This window comes from Centruroides sculpturatus, unplaced genomic scaffold, assembly GCF_000671375.1.
Source record: "Centruroides sculpturatus isolate CEXI.00-Female unplaced genomic scaffold, Cexi_2.0 scaffold306, whole genome shotgun sequence".
Taxonomy (NCBI): domain Eukaryota; kingdom Metazoa; phylum Arthropoda; class Arachnida; order Scorpiones; family Buthidae; genus Centruroides; species Centruroides sculpturatus.
In genome coordinates this window covers 201313-216054 of record NW_019384504.1, presented here as the reverse complement: position 1 = coordinate 216054, position 14742 = coordinate 201313, and the positions used below count along the sequence as shown (strand labels likewise).

Genomic DNA, 14742 nt, shown 5'->3' with positions numbered 1-14742 from the left:
AGGGGTTCGCTCGTTTCTAGTTCTTGCTCACCTACAAAAAGACTGCTGTTTTTGTGTCCGAAGCTCCTGCGAAGTTCTCCTACATTCACCAATCACTCGAGGCATTGTACTATACATTAAGGTGATATACCTGTTATGTAAACTCTTTCTTTCTAGATTAAATAGTGAGTTAATTTTAGCAGTATTCATATTTTGTATTCGCTATTATAATTTTGTAATACTTTGGTGTAAATCAAGTTCCATACTAGTATTATATCTTCTTTTTGATAATTAAATTTGCAGTTTTATTATAAACTTGTTTAGATTAATTTAAGGCTTACTTTCATTGTCGATTCACCTTCAAATTAGATATACCCTTCTAAAATTTCGATTAAGACTTTATAATTTCGGCTACTCGGAGATTTGCCCTTGTCAGTGCTGACACCAATTGGAATAAACAAGTCGTGTCCAATCTGTATGTGGAAGGGGATAAACCAGGAATCCCCCGTTCTCACACTTAAATGACCGGTTTATTTTGCATTTAAACATAGGTTTTTATGATGTTTCTCTCTAATGATCTAATAATGTTTTAAGAAAGATATCAAGGATTGTCTTTATTTTAGAATTCGTGTAATAATCGAATATAAGGCACACGAAAAATGGAGCGAGACCAAAAACACCACTCGAATCTATGGTTTGAAATTCGACAGATATGGCTTCGCATGCTTCCTGATAATATGTGGTTTTTCCCGTTTCCTAGAATAAAATATCCGCTTGACGGTCATCGTTTCGAGTCGATTTATGCCATAAAGCAAGACTCTCTGCGAATGTCGAAGAGGTTCTAGGAAATCAGCTATAAAGCTTGTTTCGAAGATTAGAAAAACGTTGACATATGTACATTCAAATGCAGAATTAACTTTAAGAAGGCGAAAAAATTTTAATGAATTAATTCAACGTTTACGTGTTATTAAACCACTCCCGAAACCTTATGATTATGACTGGGGTATAGTTAAGAGAATTTTTGCTTTTATCTGGTAAACGTTTTTACGATACGAAACATCTATATATTAATGACATAATTCTTTCAAAATGGGGAAAGTGCAATTCTCACTCTTTGTGATAAATTTTTTGTTTTATCTTTTTCGCTTTGATTCATTTAAGAGGATATTCGAAAGAATTGCAGAAGAAAATATGTCCATATCGAAATTTTACGAAAGTCGTGAGATATTTGTAACGGGAGCAACAGGATCTTTGGGACAGGCAAGTATTTCTACGTCATAATTTTATACACAGATATTTCAAGTATACTCATTTTCGCTTTATCTTTGTAATATTTGAAGGTGCTTTTAGAGAAATTGCTAAGGTCCTGCAATAATGAAAAGATTTACGTTTTAATCAGAAGCAAAAAAGGAATGTCAGCGGAAGAGAGGAAGACGGAATTGTTTCGTTCTAAAGTAAGTTAAAATGTAAATTTTCTAGAATACATTTGTTTCATGAAACCTAAACTATTGTTTGGTAGCTTAAAATATTACATATTTTACTCATATTTTCTGTAAGAGTTACAATTTTATCGAAAATTCAAACGTACAGTTTACATTTATTAAATTTTACCCCGAAGAAATGCGATTTTTGCTTAAATAATCGGAAGGGCACGTGATACTTCCTTCGTACGAAGATTTTGTGAAAAGTGTAGACAGAAGTTACGGCTTATTTATACTTGCTCTTTCTAGAGAACAAACGAGAAAATGAATATATTGGAGCATATTACGCAACAATCAATCAATGTATTTGTATTTCTAATGTAATGAATGTTCGCAGCGTGAGTACAGTCCAACGTGTGAGCAAATTCCTGTCATGCCCATGCTTAGTATTGCACCATGTTTCCTACTCCATAAAGACGAGTAACATATTCCCTCATTTTAAGTTTAATTACATGTTGAGTATTCACGTTTCCTTTCAATTTCACATGCGGTTTCTAGAGGTTGCAGTTGGATGTATACGTAAACCTTAAAGCCATCATAACCGTCGAGAGAATGGTTGTTTCGTCACAATACTAAAGTTAGCGTTTATTAGAACGGTATTACAGAGGCAAAAAAGAAGCAAGTTGGTAAAAAGAACTGGGTGAGTTTATTTCTAACCATCAGTGACATAATTTATATCTAGGGATTGCAATTTCTGGATCCCTCATCCAGCAATCCAGCTGGATCCAGCGCATTGGCTAGTGGGAGATGACCCCACTAGCTAATAGAAAACTTTTTATTTTAGTTCAATCGATATTTTACCTGAGTCAAAAAATAAGAATGTTTTCATACTATTTTCCGGCGATCGCGCGATGATAGGGAGTCGCGTCGCTTTCTCCGCTAAGCCTATCGCGTGTTTAACAGGCAGTCCGGCAGATATTGATACCGACACGTTCGCTGTCGCACGCGGTCGGCTAGTACTACGCCTTTGAGGAATGGGAAGACCATCAAAATATAAACACCATTGTTGCTACTGACAGATCGAAAACCATTAACACCGTGACTGCGACTTTCATTGACTCAAAAAACAACATCATGGCCCACTTCTCTCTCCACCCTGAGGCCTACACTTGACAACAGAATACGACTTTTAAAAAATCGCCAACCAAAGATGATATGTTTTTGCAAAAATATGTAAAAGAGGCAAAAGACAAAGAATTGAGTTTGATTCTTGACTGCTGCACTAGGTGGAACAGTTTCCTCAGTGTAAAAGTTTGCATCGATAAAGTTTTAATAGACACTTTTAATCAGACACTAAATTCAACCGCTGACCAATGGTTACTATTCAATGAGTTGAAGACATGTCTTCAATCCGCTAACTACTAGACTACTTCGATTTCGAACTTACATTTGAGTTATAAATAAACACTTGGCTTTATTTCCATCATTTTTAGTTGATACGTGACAACAGCACGTTTCAGGCATAATGCCCCTCATCAGTCAACTAAAAAATATATAAAATTTTTAAACATTACGAGTACATAAAATATTTTACAAAACAGAATTAAAATAACGTATGTTTCTTACAGTGTTGTACTGGTTTGCAATGCAGTATGTAACGCAGGTACGGTTGAAAAGGAATAATGCAACAAATCGTCTATTTCTATTTTGAGATATGTACGTGATTATGTCTATGACCCCTGGATACCGTCAAAAATATATAAAAAAATCATTTATAAAAAATTTTTAATGNATTTCGAAAAATGTCAATTCTTAAAGAACGAAGTAGAATTTCTCGGCTATGTCATCAAAGACGGAACAATTAGACCTTCTCCGACTAAAACAGCAGCCGTTCAAAAGTTTCCACAACCCAAAACCGTAAAACATGTTCAAAGCTTTCTAGGACTCACGGGTTATTTTAGGAAATTCATTCCACACTATTCGAAGATAGCGAAACCCTTAAGCGATTTGCTTAGAGATGGCGTAAAATTCAAATTCTGTCCAGAACAACTAGAAGCATTTCAAAAATTGAAGGACATGCTATCACAAAGTCCAGTTCTCCATATTTTCAAGCGTGGCGCTCCATTAAAAACAATACGGATGCAAGTTGCCTCGGGTTCGGAGCAGTTTTGCTACAACGAGCTGACAACGGAAAGTATTACCCGATCAATTATATGAGTAGGAAAACATCGCCTCAGCAAGAAAAATATAACAGTTACGAGTTAGAAGTACTAGCTGTAATCGAGGGCTTGAAAAATTTTCGAAACTATTTGTTGGGTTCGAAATTTAAAATAATTACGGACTGTGCTGCGTTTCAACGAACACTCGGAAAGAAGGAGCTTACTCCAAAATTAGCAAGATGGTCTTTATTACTTGACGAATTTGACTATGAAGTTGTCCATAGGAAAGGCAGCCAGATGAAGCATGTGGATACACTAAGCCGCAAGGCAGTTTTACTAATTACGCGTTCTTCCGACGAAATGACAACAAGAATTGTTTCTGCACAGGATACTGACGAAAATATAAAAGCTCTTAAGGATTCAGCGAGAAAAGGAAAGACAAATGATTATGTACTGAAAAATAACGTTTTATATAAATACGAAAACGGACTAGAACTGTACGTTGTACCCAAATCGATGCAAACTGACATAATCAAACACATACACCGAAAAGGTCATTTTGCAGCGGCGAAGACGGAAGATCTTCTAAAATGCAATTTTTATATCCCAACCGCTAGAAAACACATAGAAAATGTCATACTGAATTGCGTCGACTGCATACTATATAATAGGAAAAGGGGGAAAGGTGAAAGCCTATTAAATCCCATACCAAAAGGGGACAGTCCTTTGAGCACATACCATGTAGATTTTCTCGGACCACTACAATAAACGAACAAAAACTACCAGCACATATTCACGGTAGTAGATAGTTTTACTAAGTTTGTGTGGTTTTACCCCGTGTGGGTAAAACCATCATATGATTAAAAAAATTATTACAAATATCGTAAATAACAAATGCATATATAGAAATATTTTTTAAAAGGAGGAAATGGTCTTCACAATGTGAAATGGATCGAACACGCAGTGCTCGAATGCTCGTGTAAACGCGCGCCATCTATCGTAGGATAAATGTACTTCGCGGAAGTGTATTAAAAAATTAAAAAAACTTTCCAAAGTTTCATGGCAATCGGATAAACGGTGTGGTAATGCATGAAGGACACACACACACACACACATATACATTCATTTTTATATACAGTAAAACCTTTCTATGGCGACCACCCACGGTTCCTTCAAAAAGTGGTCTTTTAGACAGGTGGTCGTCCAATACAGGTGATGCCGTAATACCGTATTTCCGCACGTATTTTGCGCACTTTTTAGCCATTTCTACTAAGCGAAACTCGAGGCGAGCAAAAATAAGCGAAATTTTTCAATGATAGGGCTATAATGATATTGTACTTTATTCTTATCGGATAACCCGATTTACAGGAGTCGTCACGATATTATAAGGCAAATTTAACACCAATATTTTAAAGAATAATACAATACTCGCATTTTCTCGATTATAACGCACACTTTCTTTTTTCCGACTTAATTAATTCGACTCGATTCTTTTCGTTCGCTCCTCAGTTACGTGTATTACGTCATCAATATACAAGCGCTTCCTATCTCTCCATCACTTTGCTTTTGGTTTTCGTTAGTTTAATCTTATTTCAACTTTAAAAATACTGTATTTTTTAANAGTTGATACGTGACAACAGCACGTTTCAGGCATAATGCCCCTCATCAGTCAACTAAAAAATATATAAAATTTTTAAACATTACGAGTACATAAAATATTTTACAAAACAGAATTAAAATAACGTATGTTTCTTACAGTGTTGTACTGGTTTGCAATGCAGTATGTAACGCAGGTACGGTTGAAAAGGAATAATGCAACAAATCGTCTATTTCTATTTTGAGATATGTACGTGATTATGTCTATGACCCCTGGATACTGTCAAAAATATATAAAAAAATCATTTATAAAAAATTTTTAATGAAATTACTCCACTTATTGTAAAATATGTTGTGTGCATCAATTAAGACCTTGTATGTATAACAGATTAAAAATGAATATGGTAAGAAACATACGTTATTTTAATTTTGTTTTCTAAAATATTTTATGTAATGTTTAAAAATTGTATATATTTTTTAGTTGACTGATGAGGGGCTTTATGTCTGAAACGTGCTGTTGTCACGTATCAACTAAAAATGATGGAAATAAAGTCAAGTGTTTAGTTAGACAGTAGAGCGTCGTTTATCCGAAACGTCGGTTATCCGAAAGCATTCCAGTCGGCAAATTTAAATTTTCGCTAGTGCTGTGGCGCTGAAATCTTTGGCTATATCTTGGGCTACTCCAATATTTTTTCGGTTGGTGTGTGTGTTTTAGCTGGCAGCACTGGCACTTTTGTGTGGTGTTTTTCTGAGGATTGTGTTTCGTCCTGAATCGAACATTTTTGATACTAGATCTATACCAAAAAAGTATATCTAAAGTATACTTTTTTGGTTTTTATATTTTTCAATATATTTAATTTGTTTGTATATAATAAAAAAAGAATTTTTAATGGTACAATAGCCACGATTATTATTTTAAAAAGTTTTCGTTAGGCTTAACATCCACGAAAATTCAACGCGAAGCGACACGCAACGGAGAAAAATTTCAACATGGGATAGATTAATATATTGTTTCGTACATAATCGGTTACCGAAAAACAAGTTATCCGAACAACCCCAGTCCCCAATTGATTCGGATAAACGACGCTCTACTGTAACTCAAATGTGAGTTCGAAGTCCAATATATTCGCAAAACACGGTTTCGAAAACAACATAAATACTAGACTACTACTAATTACTTACTAACTACTTTACTAACACTAATAATTAAATTACTTATAAATAACCACAGACTGATATGGAGCCTAGAGTCTATATAAGAAAACTGGTAAGACTGATAGCCACTTAGCCACTTATTATCCGTCCTTACATTATGATAATATAATATATTAATATAAATTAATTAATAGAATTACCTTTGCTATTACAGTGGTACCTCAGGATACGAACGCCCCAGCATACGAAATTTTCAGGATACGACATGAAATTCGAACAAATTTTTGTTCCACCATACGAACAAAAACTCATTATACGACGTTACATTAGTTCGCAGCGCCAGTTTTTACTCACTTCTGTTCATCGGTCTCGGTCCGCGTGTTTGCTTCGTCGTGGAAGGATCTCGCTCGATAAAAGAAATCTTGAGGTATTATCAGAAAGTGACTGATTTTATTGAAAAGAAACATTCCAAAAAGGTTCACACTGGCAGTATTGCTGCTCGGAGTAATTACATTTGCCTAAGTCATTTTAGAAACATTTTAAAAAGTAGGCAAAGCCAAACCTCTATGGATAGATATTTTACCATGCGACCCAGTGGCGTAGCGTGGGTGTCAGCCGCCCGAGGCGGAGGAAATTTTCGCTTCCTCCTTATTTAGGTATCTCAATTTAAAAGACTAAAATTCAGTTTCGTCACAGAATAAGTAATGAAAAATTCCGTGCTAGTGTTGCCACTTTTTTAAAATCGCTGAGCCGGACAGGAGGTGAGGTTTCTTCCAACAGAAGTTCCTGACGCATGCGTATGTCATTTTGCAACGCGAAGACTAATTTGTAGTGCATGCTGGTTCTAAATCGGTTATAATTATCGACTAGGGAGACTTGGATAGGAGTAACGCAAGTGACCTAGCTGTATTGAATATTGAAAGTGTATATACAGTAGACTTCCCTATAATTACGATTCCTATAAAACTGTGAAAAAATTGTGACGGTATGTGGTAAAAAAAGATAAAAAAAACTTCTATAATTACTTAAAACGTCATCGGGCAGCCGAACTATTTTCCTCTGCCCTGCGCCACACTACGGAGAGATTTTTATCGTCTGGACAGTATTATATAAATTATATATTAATTAGGTACTGTACGTATAATTATATATTAATTATATATATATTAGGTACGGTATATATAATTACATATTAACTTAATTTATTGTAACTTTATTATAATTTTATATATATTTTCCTCCGCGTAGCGCCACGCTATGGAGAGTTTCGGCTAACTATCGTCTGTATAGTATGTAAAATAGGTACCGTAAGTCTAATACAGTACTGTAATTTTGTGCATTTCTTGTGAAAGAAACATTTCTTATTCAACGGCGATTAAAATTATTTATATTAATGATGTCTCCAAAGTTCAACGAAGTTTTCGTAGAAAAATAAGTTATTAGAAATCGGCCGCTGTATCGTGTGCTGTTCCGCGACAAAAACAAGCTTTAGCAATGGCGGTGCACACTCGGTAAGTAATCCTACAATTTTTTGTTTATAGCGTAGTTTATACGGATTATTCCCAAAAAATAAACGTATTTTGGAAATGTTGAGTAGAATTAGTCTAGAATCGATTAGTTTTATGGAAGAAAACCTTTCAAATAGCCGTAAACAATCACACGTGTCCGTAAACTTGACACGTGTCGGGCTGTGATTGGAAGGACCCGTAAAAAATCGGATTCCTAAAGAATGGAACGTATCTGTGATCTTATAGGGAGGTCGACTGTATATATGCGAATAAATCGTACAAGCAAAAGAAAAAAAATAAAAAGGTCGACAGGTCGCGCACGATATCCCCGGACGGCGAGTCGATTCCCTGACTGTCCGGATGGATGGTAACACTATTCCGTGCTCATTTCAATCGGTCCGAGTCGTAAGTGGACGAAAATATGAAATAAAATGGTTCAACTTTTTACAAGATATTATTATTATTTATTGTGAAATTTTGCCGCCCCTAAAAGGCGCCGCCCGGGGCGGGCCGCCCTGCCGCCCCCACTACGCTACGCTACTGATGCGACCTCTATCCAGTGAAAGTGCTGGTGGAAGTGAAGGATAGAAAGCAAAAAGAAGTGAATAAAAATTAAAAAAGAAAAAAAATTTAAAAAATTAGTGTTGTTTTATAAGTTATTTTTAAGTTATTGTTACATTATGTTATGTAAGTTAAGTTTTTAGTATCATTTCCCTTCTCCGTCTCTTCCGCCACCAGTTTACACCTTCACCTCGAAGGTAAAGTGCAAATAAAACTACATTTTTTTTAATCAATTATTATTCTATTATGGGTATTTATATATTTAGAACTACAAAACGCATTTTTCATTGTTTTCCTTACTATACTTTTTTTAATGTACTACTTAGCTTTAATTTGAGTGTGTTTTGGTGTTGGAACGAATTATTTGGTTTTACATGTAATTGTATGGGGAAAAATGATTCACCTTACGACATTTTCGTGATACGATCTCAGTTTCGGAACGAATTAATTTTGTATCCTGAGGTACCACTGTATTTAACTTTAAGATTACATTATAATTATAATCTAACTAAACATTTAAAGTTAATTATCTTTATCTCAAGTGTTAAACCGAACCAAAGTTGAGCTTACTACAGGTAGGCCTCCTACAACGCTCTAGATACGTTCCTTGAAAATACCGCGTTGTGGGAAATCGCGTTATAAAAGACACCAACTTAATACAAAAACTGGGATTCGGTTCTAAAAAGAGAAAAACTTGCCGTTTGAATGGCGTTTTTTGAATTTTTCAAACCAGCCATTCCTAGCTACGAATTTAACACTGGCTTCATCAGCGGACGACTGTCCCATTTGTTTTAAATAATCAAATATTTTTAAGGCTTTGTGTTTAACTGCACTTTTATTTAAAGGCAACCGTTTCATGTTCATATCTTCTACTCATAATATTAGCGCTTGTTCCATTTTTTCCATTATAGGTGCTCTCGGACGAGCAACATTTTTCGCGAGAATAGATGATCCGGATGCGACCAAATTTCTGATGTTTTCTCCCGACCGAATAGTCGACTTATTTAAATTAAAATGCCTACTAATATCAGCTATCCGCTCTTGATTTTTAATTTGATTCAAAATTTCTATCTTTGAAAAGTTATAATTTTTTATTTTTTAACGACGGCCCTTTCTTTTCATTCAGCATTGTTATGGCTAAAATTTTTTCAATCAATTTTGTGGACAGTAAAAATCGCAAAAAATAACTTTTCTTCACTATGTTGTAAAAAATATACACCCAATAGAAGTTTATACTGTGCTAGCTTTTGCCCGCGCCTTTGCTCGCGTTAAGAAGTATTATTATTAATTAGGTATAGTTTTTGCGGCTTTACTTTTGTTTAGCGTGTGTAAAAAATTAGGGCCTACAAAACTTCTTTGTACACAATATTCTTAACTAATCTGTCATTAGGCGCTAAAACTATCAAGCTATTGGGTGAACTTACTCGTGAGCAAGCAACATAAAACTGTCCATGAGAGAACATTCTTCAACTTCTCCATTAACGTTCAGATTTTCTTTAGCCATTTTAAAAAAGTCTAACCGACAAAACCTATACTTAAACCAAACGAAAACAAAACAAATGCCAAATACAAAGCAGAGTCTATAACCAAAACTACTAAACCGAAACAAAGCAAATGCAATCCAAAATATGCCAAGAAAAGAACAGCCAAAATCGTCAAATATAATCCGCTAGAAATATTTAGGTATAGTATGTACTATTAGATACGGCGGCCACTCATCATCGGGTATATGTAACTCAGTGAAAACACAACGATAGCGCGTTTTAAAATACTACTAACGCCATCTATTGTCAACATTTAGAACTAAAAATTATTTTGTTCGTCTTAATTTATTCGTTCCATTAGGTACTGATAGGTTCAAACTAATACATTTACATCCTCCATCATCCCTTATTTTATCCCCATGGGGGTTGAATTTATCAAAATCCTATTTAAGCGGACGTCTTCATCATAGTAGCTCCAATCTTTAATTTCAGTTCAATCAGTCGAAAATCTAAGAAGATTTATACAAACTTTCATCCCCTATTTTATCCCCTTAGGGGTGGAATTTATCAAAATCCTTTCTTAGGGGATGCCTACGTCATAGTAGCTTTATGCATGCAAAGTCTCAGCCCGATCGGTTTAAAATTGACAAAGTTTCATACAAACTTTCATCCCCTATTTTATCCCCTTGGGGGTAGAATTGATCAAAATCCTTTCTTAGCGGATGCCTACGTCATAACATCTATCTGCATGCCAAATTTCAGCCCGATCCGTCCAGTGGTTTGGGCTGTGCGTTGATAGATCACTAAGTCAGTCAGTCACCTTTGAGTTTTATATATTTAGATTTTGGACCATTTTTGCTGTCCCCACTTATTGAAACAGTACAAATGATGGAAAATTTAGTGATATATTTGAGTGTTTACGGTAACTGATGCACATCTGTCTAGAAACCGCTCTTCCCCAGAAACTTTCAAGGGAATAAATAACACGCCAACAGCGACAAACAGCTGTTTTCAAGGACATTTAGTTCTGTATGCCGAACTGCGGTTCGTATCACATGATCCGTTGCGATTTTTCTGTTATGTGAAAGATAATTCGTTTCTAAATACCGTAAACCGCGTTGTAACAAAATTTCCGCATTTTTTCAACCGCGTTGTAAAGGTACCGCGTTGTAGGAGGCCTACCTGTACCTAAATGTGTAAGAAGTTTTACTGATTTATAGTGAACAGTCTACATAATAAAAGATTCTTAAGTACAGTATTAAAAAAAGGTTTTATTTCTTAAAAAAACCATACATTTCTGGATAGATAGATAGATAGATAACATTTTATTGCACCAAAAATACATCTGCGCTAGATCCAGCTGGAATGATGCTGATCCAGCAAATATCCAGCTGGATAAAAAACACTGCTGGATTGCAATCCCTATCTAAATATATATATATATATGTACTAGCTGCAAGGACCCGCTTCGCTGGGTTTTTATTTGTGGGCAAAAAGTAACGATAGTGAAGATTAAGATAATTACATTATAGCCAATCTTACTCGTTTTCACAGAATTCAAGAATTAGGTCTCCCGTTTCCAGACGTTTCCAGAAAATTTTTACATGAGCATAAAAATATGTTCGATTTCCCGCAAAAGCGCAAAAAACCGCCTGTAAATCTTGCATGCCGCTTTATATTAACACTTCCTGGTTCCGATTCTATTTCTGAACGTCTCCTGTTTACGTCTAGTCAAACGAACTATTTTCAACGTTTCTGGAACGTTTACGATCGTTCTATAACACAAGCCTACAAAAAAAATTTTTTTTTTTTTGCTGAATCCAAATATGAAATCAGTTTTTCTCTAAGAAGAGAAGAGTTAATTCCTGTATATTTTCCCCATTGTTAGTCTGCCGTCCAGTTAGTTCCAGGTAAATCCACCAAATGAAGTAAGCATTCCGTAACGAATTGATGTTCAGTGCTTCAACTAGAGTTGAGGTAAGTTTGTAAGTTCTAGCCGTGCAGTGTGTAGATCAGTGTTTTCCAACCTTTTTTGTGCTATGCCCCACCTAAGCCTTTCTAAAATTCTTATGCTCCCCTAACGTATACACTTAATTGTCACACTGATTCGTCGTAATCACGATAAAACCTGATCCTTTCATCAAAGTCACTTGTACTTTCCAATCATTGCCAAACGCGACCTGGAACACAACTCTTGTCTATCCACCTCAAGGTCTGGGTAAAGAATGTCCTTTCTCCTCTTTCATCAGGACTTCATTCATCTCTTTGTACTCAGTGGTTCCAAGAATTGTTAATCCCACCCCAAGGGAAAAGGGTTATAAAGGAAATCCGACGTCACTTTAATCAAATTAGCGTAAAAGCAATCACGTGTATGACAATGCCAATATACTTAATTTTCTTATATTATTTTAACAATAAATTGTCATTTACAATTTTTTTTATAAAACCCACCTCTACCCTCATAATTAGGCTTTTTATCCATTTTTATAACAGTTACGTGATATCTGTTATCGCATAAAAATGCGATAACAGATGGCAGCACCGATATTTTAAAGATTTCCGGAAATGTTGAGCAACTCGTTGCTGGTTTATTTAATTAATAAATGTCTTCGTGTTGTCAGAATTGAGTACATTTTTATAAAGAATCGAACACAATTACGACAACTCAAATTTGTCCGATTTTTCTACTCGCTTGCGTTACCTTACACAATCAAATTTGTTATCGAATTTCTAATATATTCATTATATTTACAAAAGATTTTCGAAAATGTTCTACTGAATAATCCGGAAATTACGGATAAAGTTAAATGCATCGAAGGGGACCTCACTTGTGAGAACTTAGGAATTTCCTCGTGTCATATGAATTTGATAACGAAGAATGTTTCGGTGGTGTTTCACTTGGCCGCTTCTGTTAAATTCGATGAATCTTTTCGGTAAGTTTTACTCTAATTAAGCAGATCATTTTGTGACTTGCTCATTTATTTTAATTTATTTTGCAGAGATTCGTTCGTCAATAACGTAGAAACGACAAAAAATGTAGTAGAAATTTGTCGTCGAATGAAAAATTTAGTGGTAAATATTTGGTAATAATTTCATTGCAGATAAGTTCTAAATGTACACGGAATTGAATTTAGCACAGAACTTTTTCGTATTTATAGTTTAATTTTCATTTTTAAATCAAATCAGCTGAAATACTTCGTATGTTTTGCGTTTTTCGCTGAAATAACACAAAATATTTTTACATGTCTTCGTAATGTTCAGCGATTTCGATTACAATTTCTATTAATAATTAAAAATAATTTTGAAAATGCTATATCGTTAGGATAAAACATTATTTTCAATACTCATTCCACTTATTGTTTAGTATAAATTTTCTTGGGGATTATTGAATAAATTAAATATAATTTCAGGCATTCGTACACGCATCTACCGCTTATTCTTTCTGCGACAGAAAGGAAGTGGATGAAAAAATCTATACAATGGCCAGAAGTTACGAGGAATTTAAGAACATTGCAAAGTACTATATTATGACATTTTAAATGCAATATTTTTGCAATTTAATTTTTAAAGTTTTTCAATACGTTCGTCGTGTTGATATTTTTCTAATTGTAGTGTAGAGAATAATGCTTCGGTACAAATAACAGAAGAAAATCTTTTGGAAAATCGACCCAGTACTTATCATTTAACAAAGGCCATAACAGAAAATTATTTAAATAATTTCTGTAGAGATTTGCCTATAATCATTGTAAGACCTTCTATTGTTGGTTGCACTTGGAAGGAACCTTTTTCCGTGAGTATTTCTATTCTACCACAAAATACAATCATTATACGTTTGTGTGTAATTAGTACAAATTTGTTTTCTTTTTAGGGATGGAACGATGGCAATAGTGGAACAGATTACGTAGCCGCAATTGTAAGTGTATATAAATATTTCTGGGAATGAAGGAAGGATTAGCTATTTTTGAACTTAAATATCGAAAATTTATCTAGATATACAGATAAATCCTTCAGAGAACATTTTTATCCGAGTAATACCATTTACAGTACTAAATATACAATAGGTGTATTAGTAAATTGTTGTATTTCTACGTTCCTCTTATTCTTCTAATGTTCGCTTTTCAATTTAACTCTGTCTAATCACACTGACTGAAAAAAAACCACATTTACGTTTATGAATCAGGAATTATAGTTAGAAGTTAACCAATTACCATTTACTTAAAATGTTATTAAGTGGATTCTTATGAGTTAGCTTCTAATTCTAATTCTGTATTTTTGAATCTTTATGTTCCGATGGTTTTTTTACAAGTAGAATTAAATTCTTCTTCTTCTTTAAAAACATATTTTAGTTTCTAATAAAGGTAAATATTGCAATAAGCATATTTTATTTCACAAAAATTTAATCCGTGTGACACGATTAATGTCGGGTACTCGAAACAGTGTTCGGTTCTACTTTCAGGGATTGAAAGGAATACTTCGAAGCATGTTGTGTGACGAAGCGAAAGTTTTTGATTTCGTTCCATCGGATGCAGTGGTTAATTTGATGTTGGCTGCTGCTTGGAGAAAGTCAGTAATGCCTCGTCGAAGGTAAGGTTTTATGAAAATTTCAATAAATTAAGAAAGGCATCGTCGTTACAAAGCTTCCTCATTTTAAGTACTCGCTATACAAGGAAAAAATTTAAACATTTGCATTTAAACTTCAGCTATATTAGAAAAGATGTAGCTTAATCAGAATGTATGAGCTATGGTATCAGCAAATGTATATAAATTGGTAAAAAGTACTCGTTGAGCATTAAATTCTCTCATAAACACGCATATTTGGGAAGATGCAGAATAAAATTGAAACGAGAGTGCGAAGTGATAAGCCACGGCAGTACAAATT

The 14742-nt window shown here is 34.4% G+C and overlaps 1 protein-coding gene across 1 annotated transcript in view; it reads left to right on the top strand.

Annotated features, from left to right (window-relative positions):
• The first annotated feature begins 174 nt into the window (after nucleotides 1-174).
• LOC111622181 overlaps nucleotides 175-14742 on the top strand; it is a 26423-nt gene continuing 11855 nt past the window's right edge. Inside the window, exons 1-10 of the mRNA XM_023364527.1 lie at nucleotides 175-1239; nucleotides 1320-1433; nucleotides 3219-3317; nucleotides 3416-4056; nucleotides 12485-12796; nucleotides 12863-12935; nucleotides 13274-13380; nucleotides 13476-13653; nucleotides 13732-13776; nucleotides 14320-14430. Coding sequence (XP_023220295.1) covers nucleotides 1069-1239; nucleotides 1320-1433; nucleotides 3219-3317; nucleotides 3416-4056; nucleotides 12485-12796; nucleotides 12863-12935; nucleotides 13274-13380; nucleotides 13476-13653; nucleotides 13732-13776; nucleotides 14320-14430 — 1851 coding nt within the window. The 5' untranslated portion in view covers nucleotides 175-1068. The remainder of the gene's footprint in view (nucleotides 1240-1319; nucleotides 1434-3218; nucleotides 3318-3415; nucleotides 4057-12484; nucleotides 12797-12862; nucleotides 12936-13273; nucleotides 13381-13475; nucleotides 13654-13731; nucleotides 13777-14319; nucleotides 14431-14742) is intronic.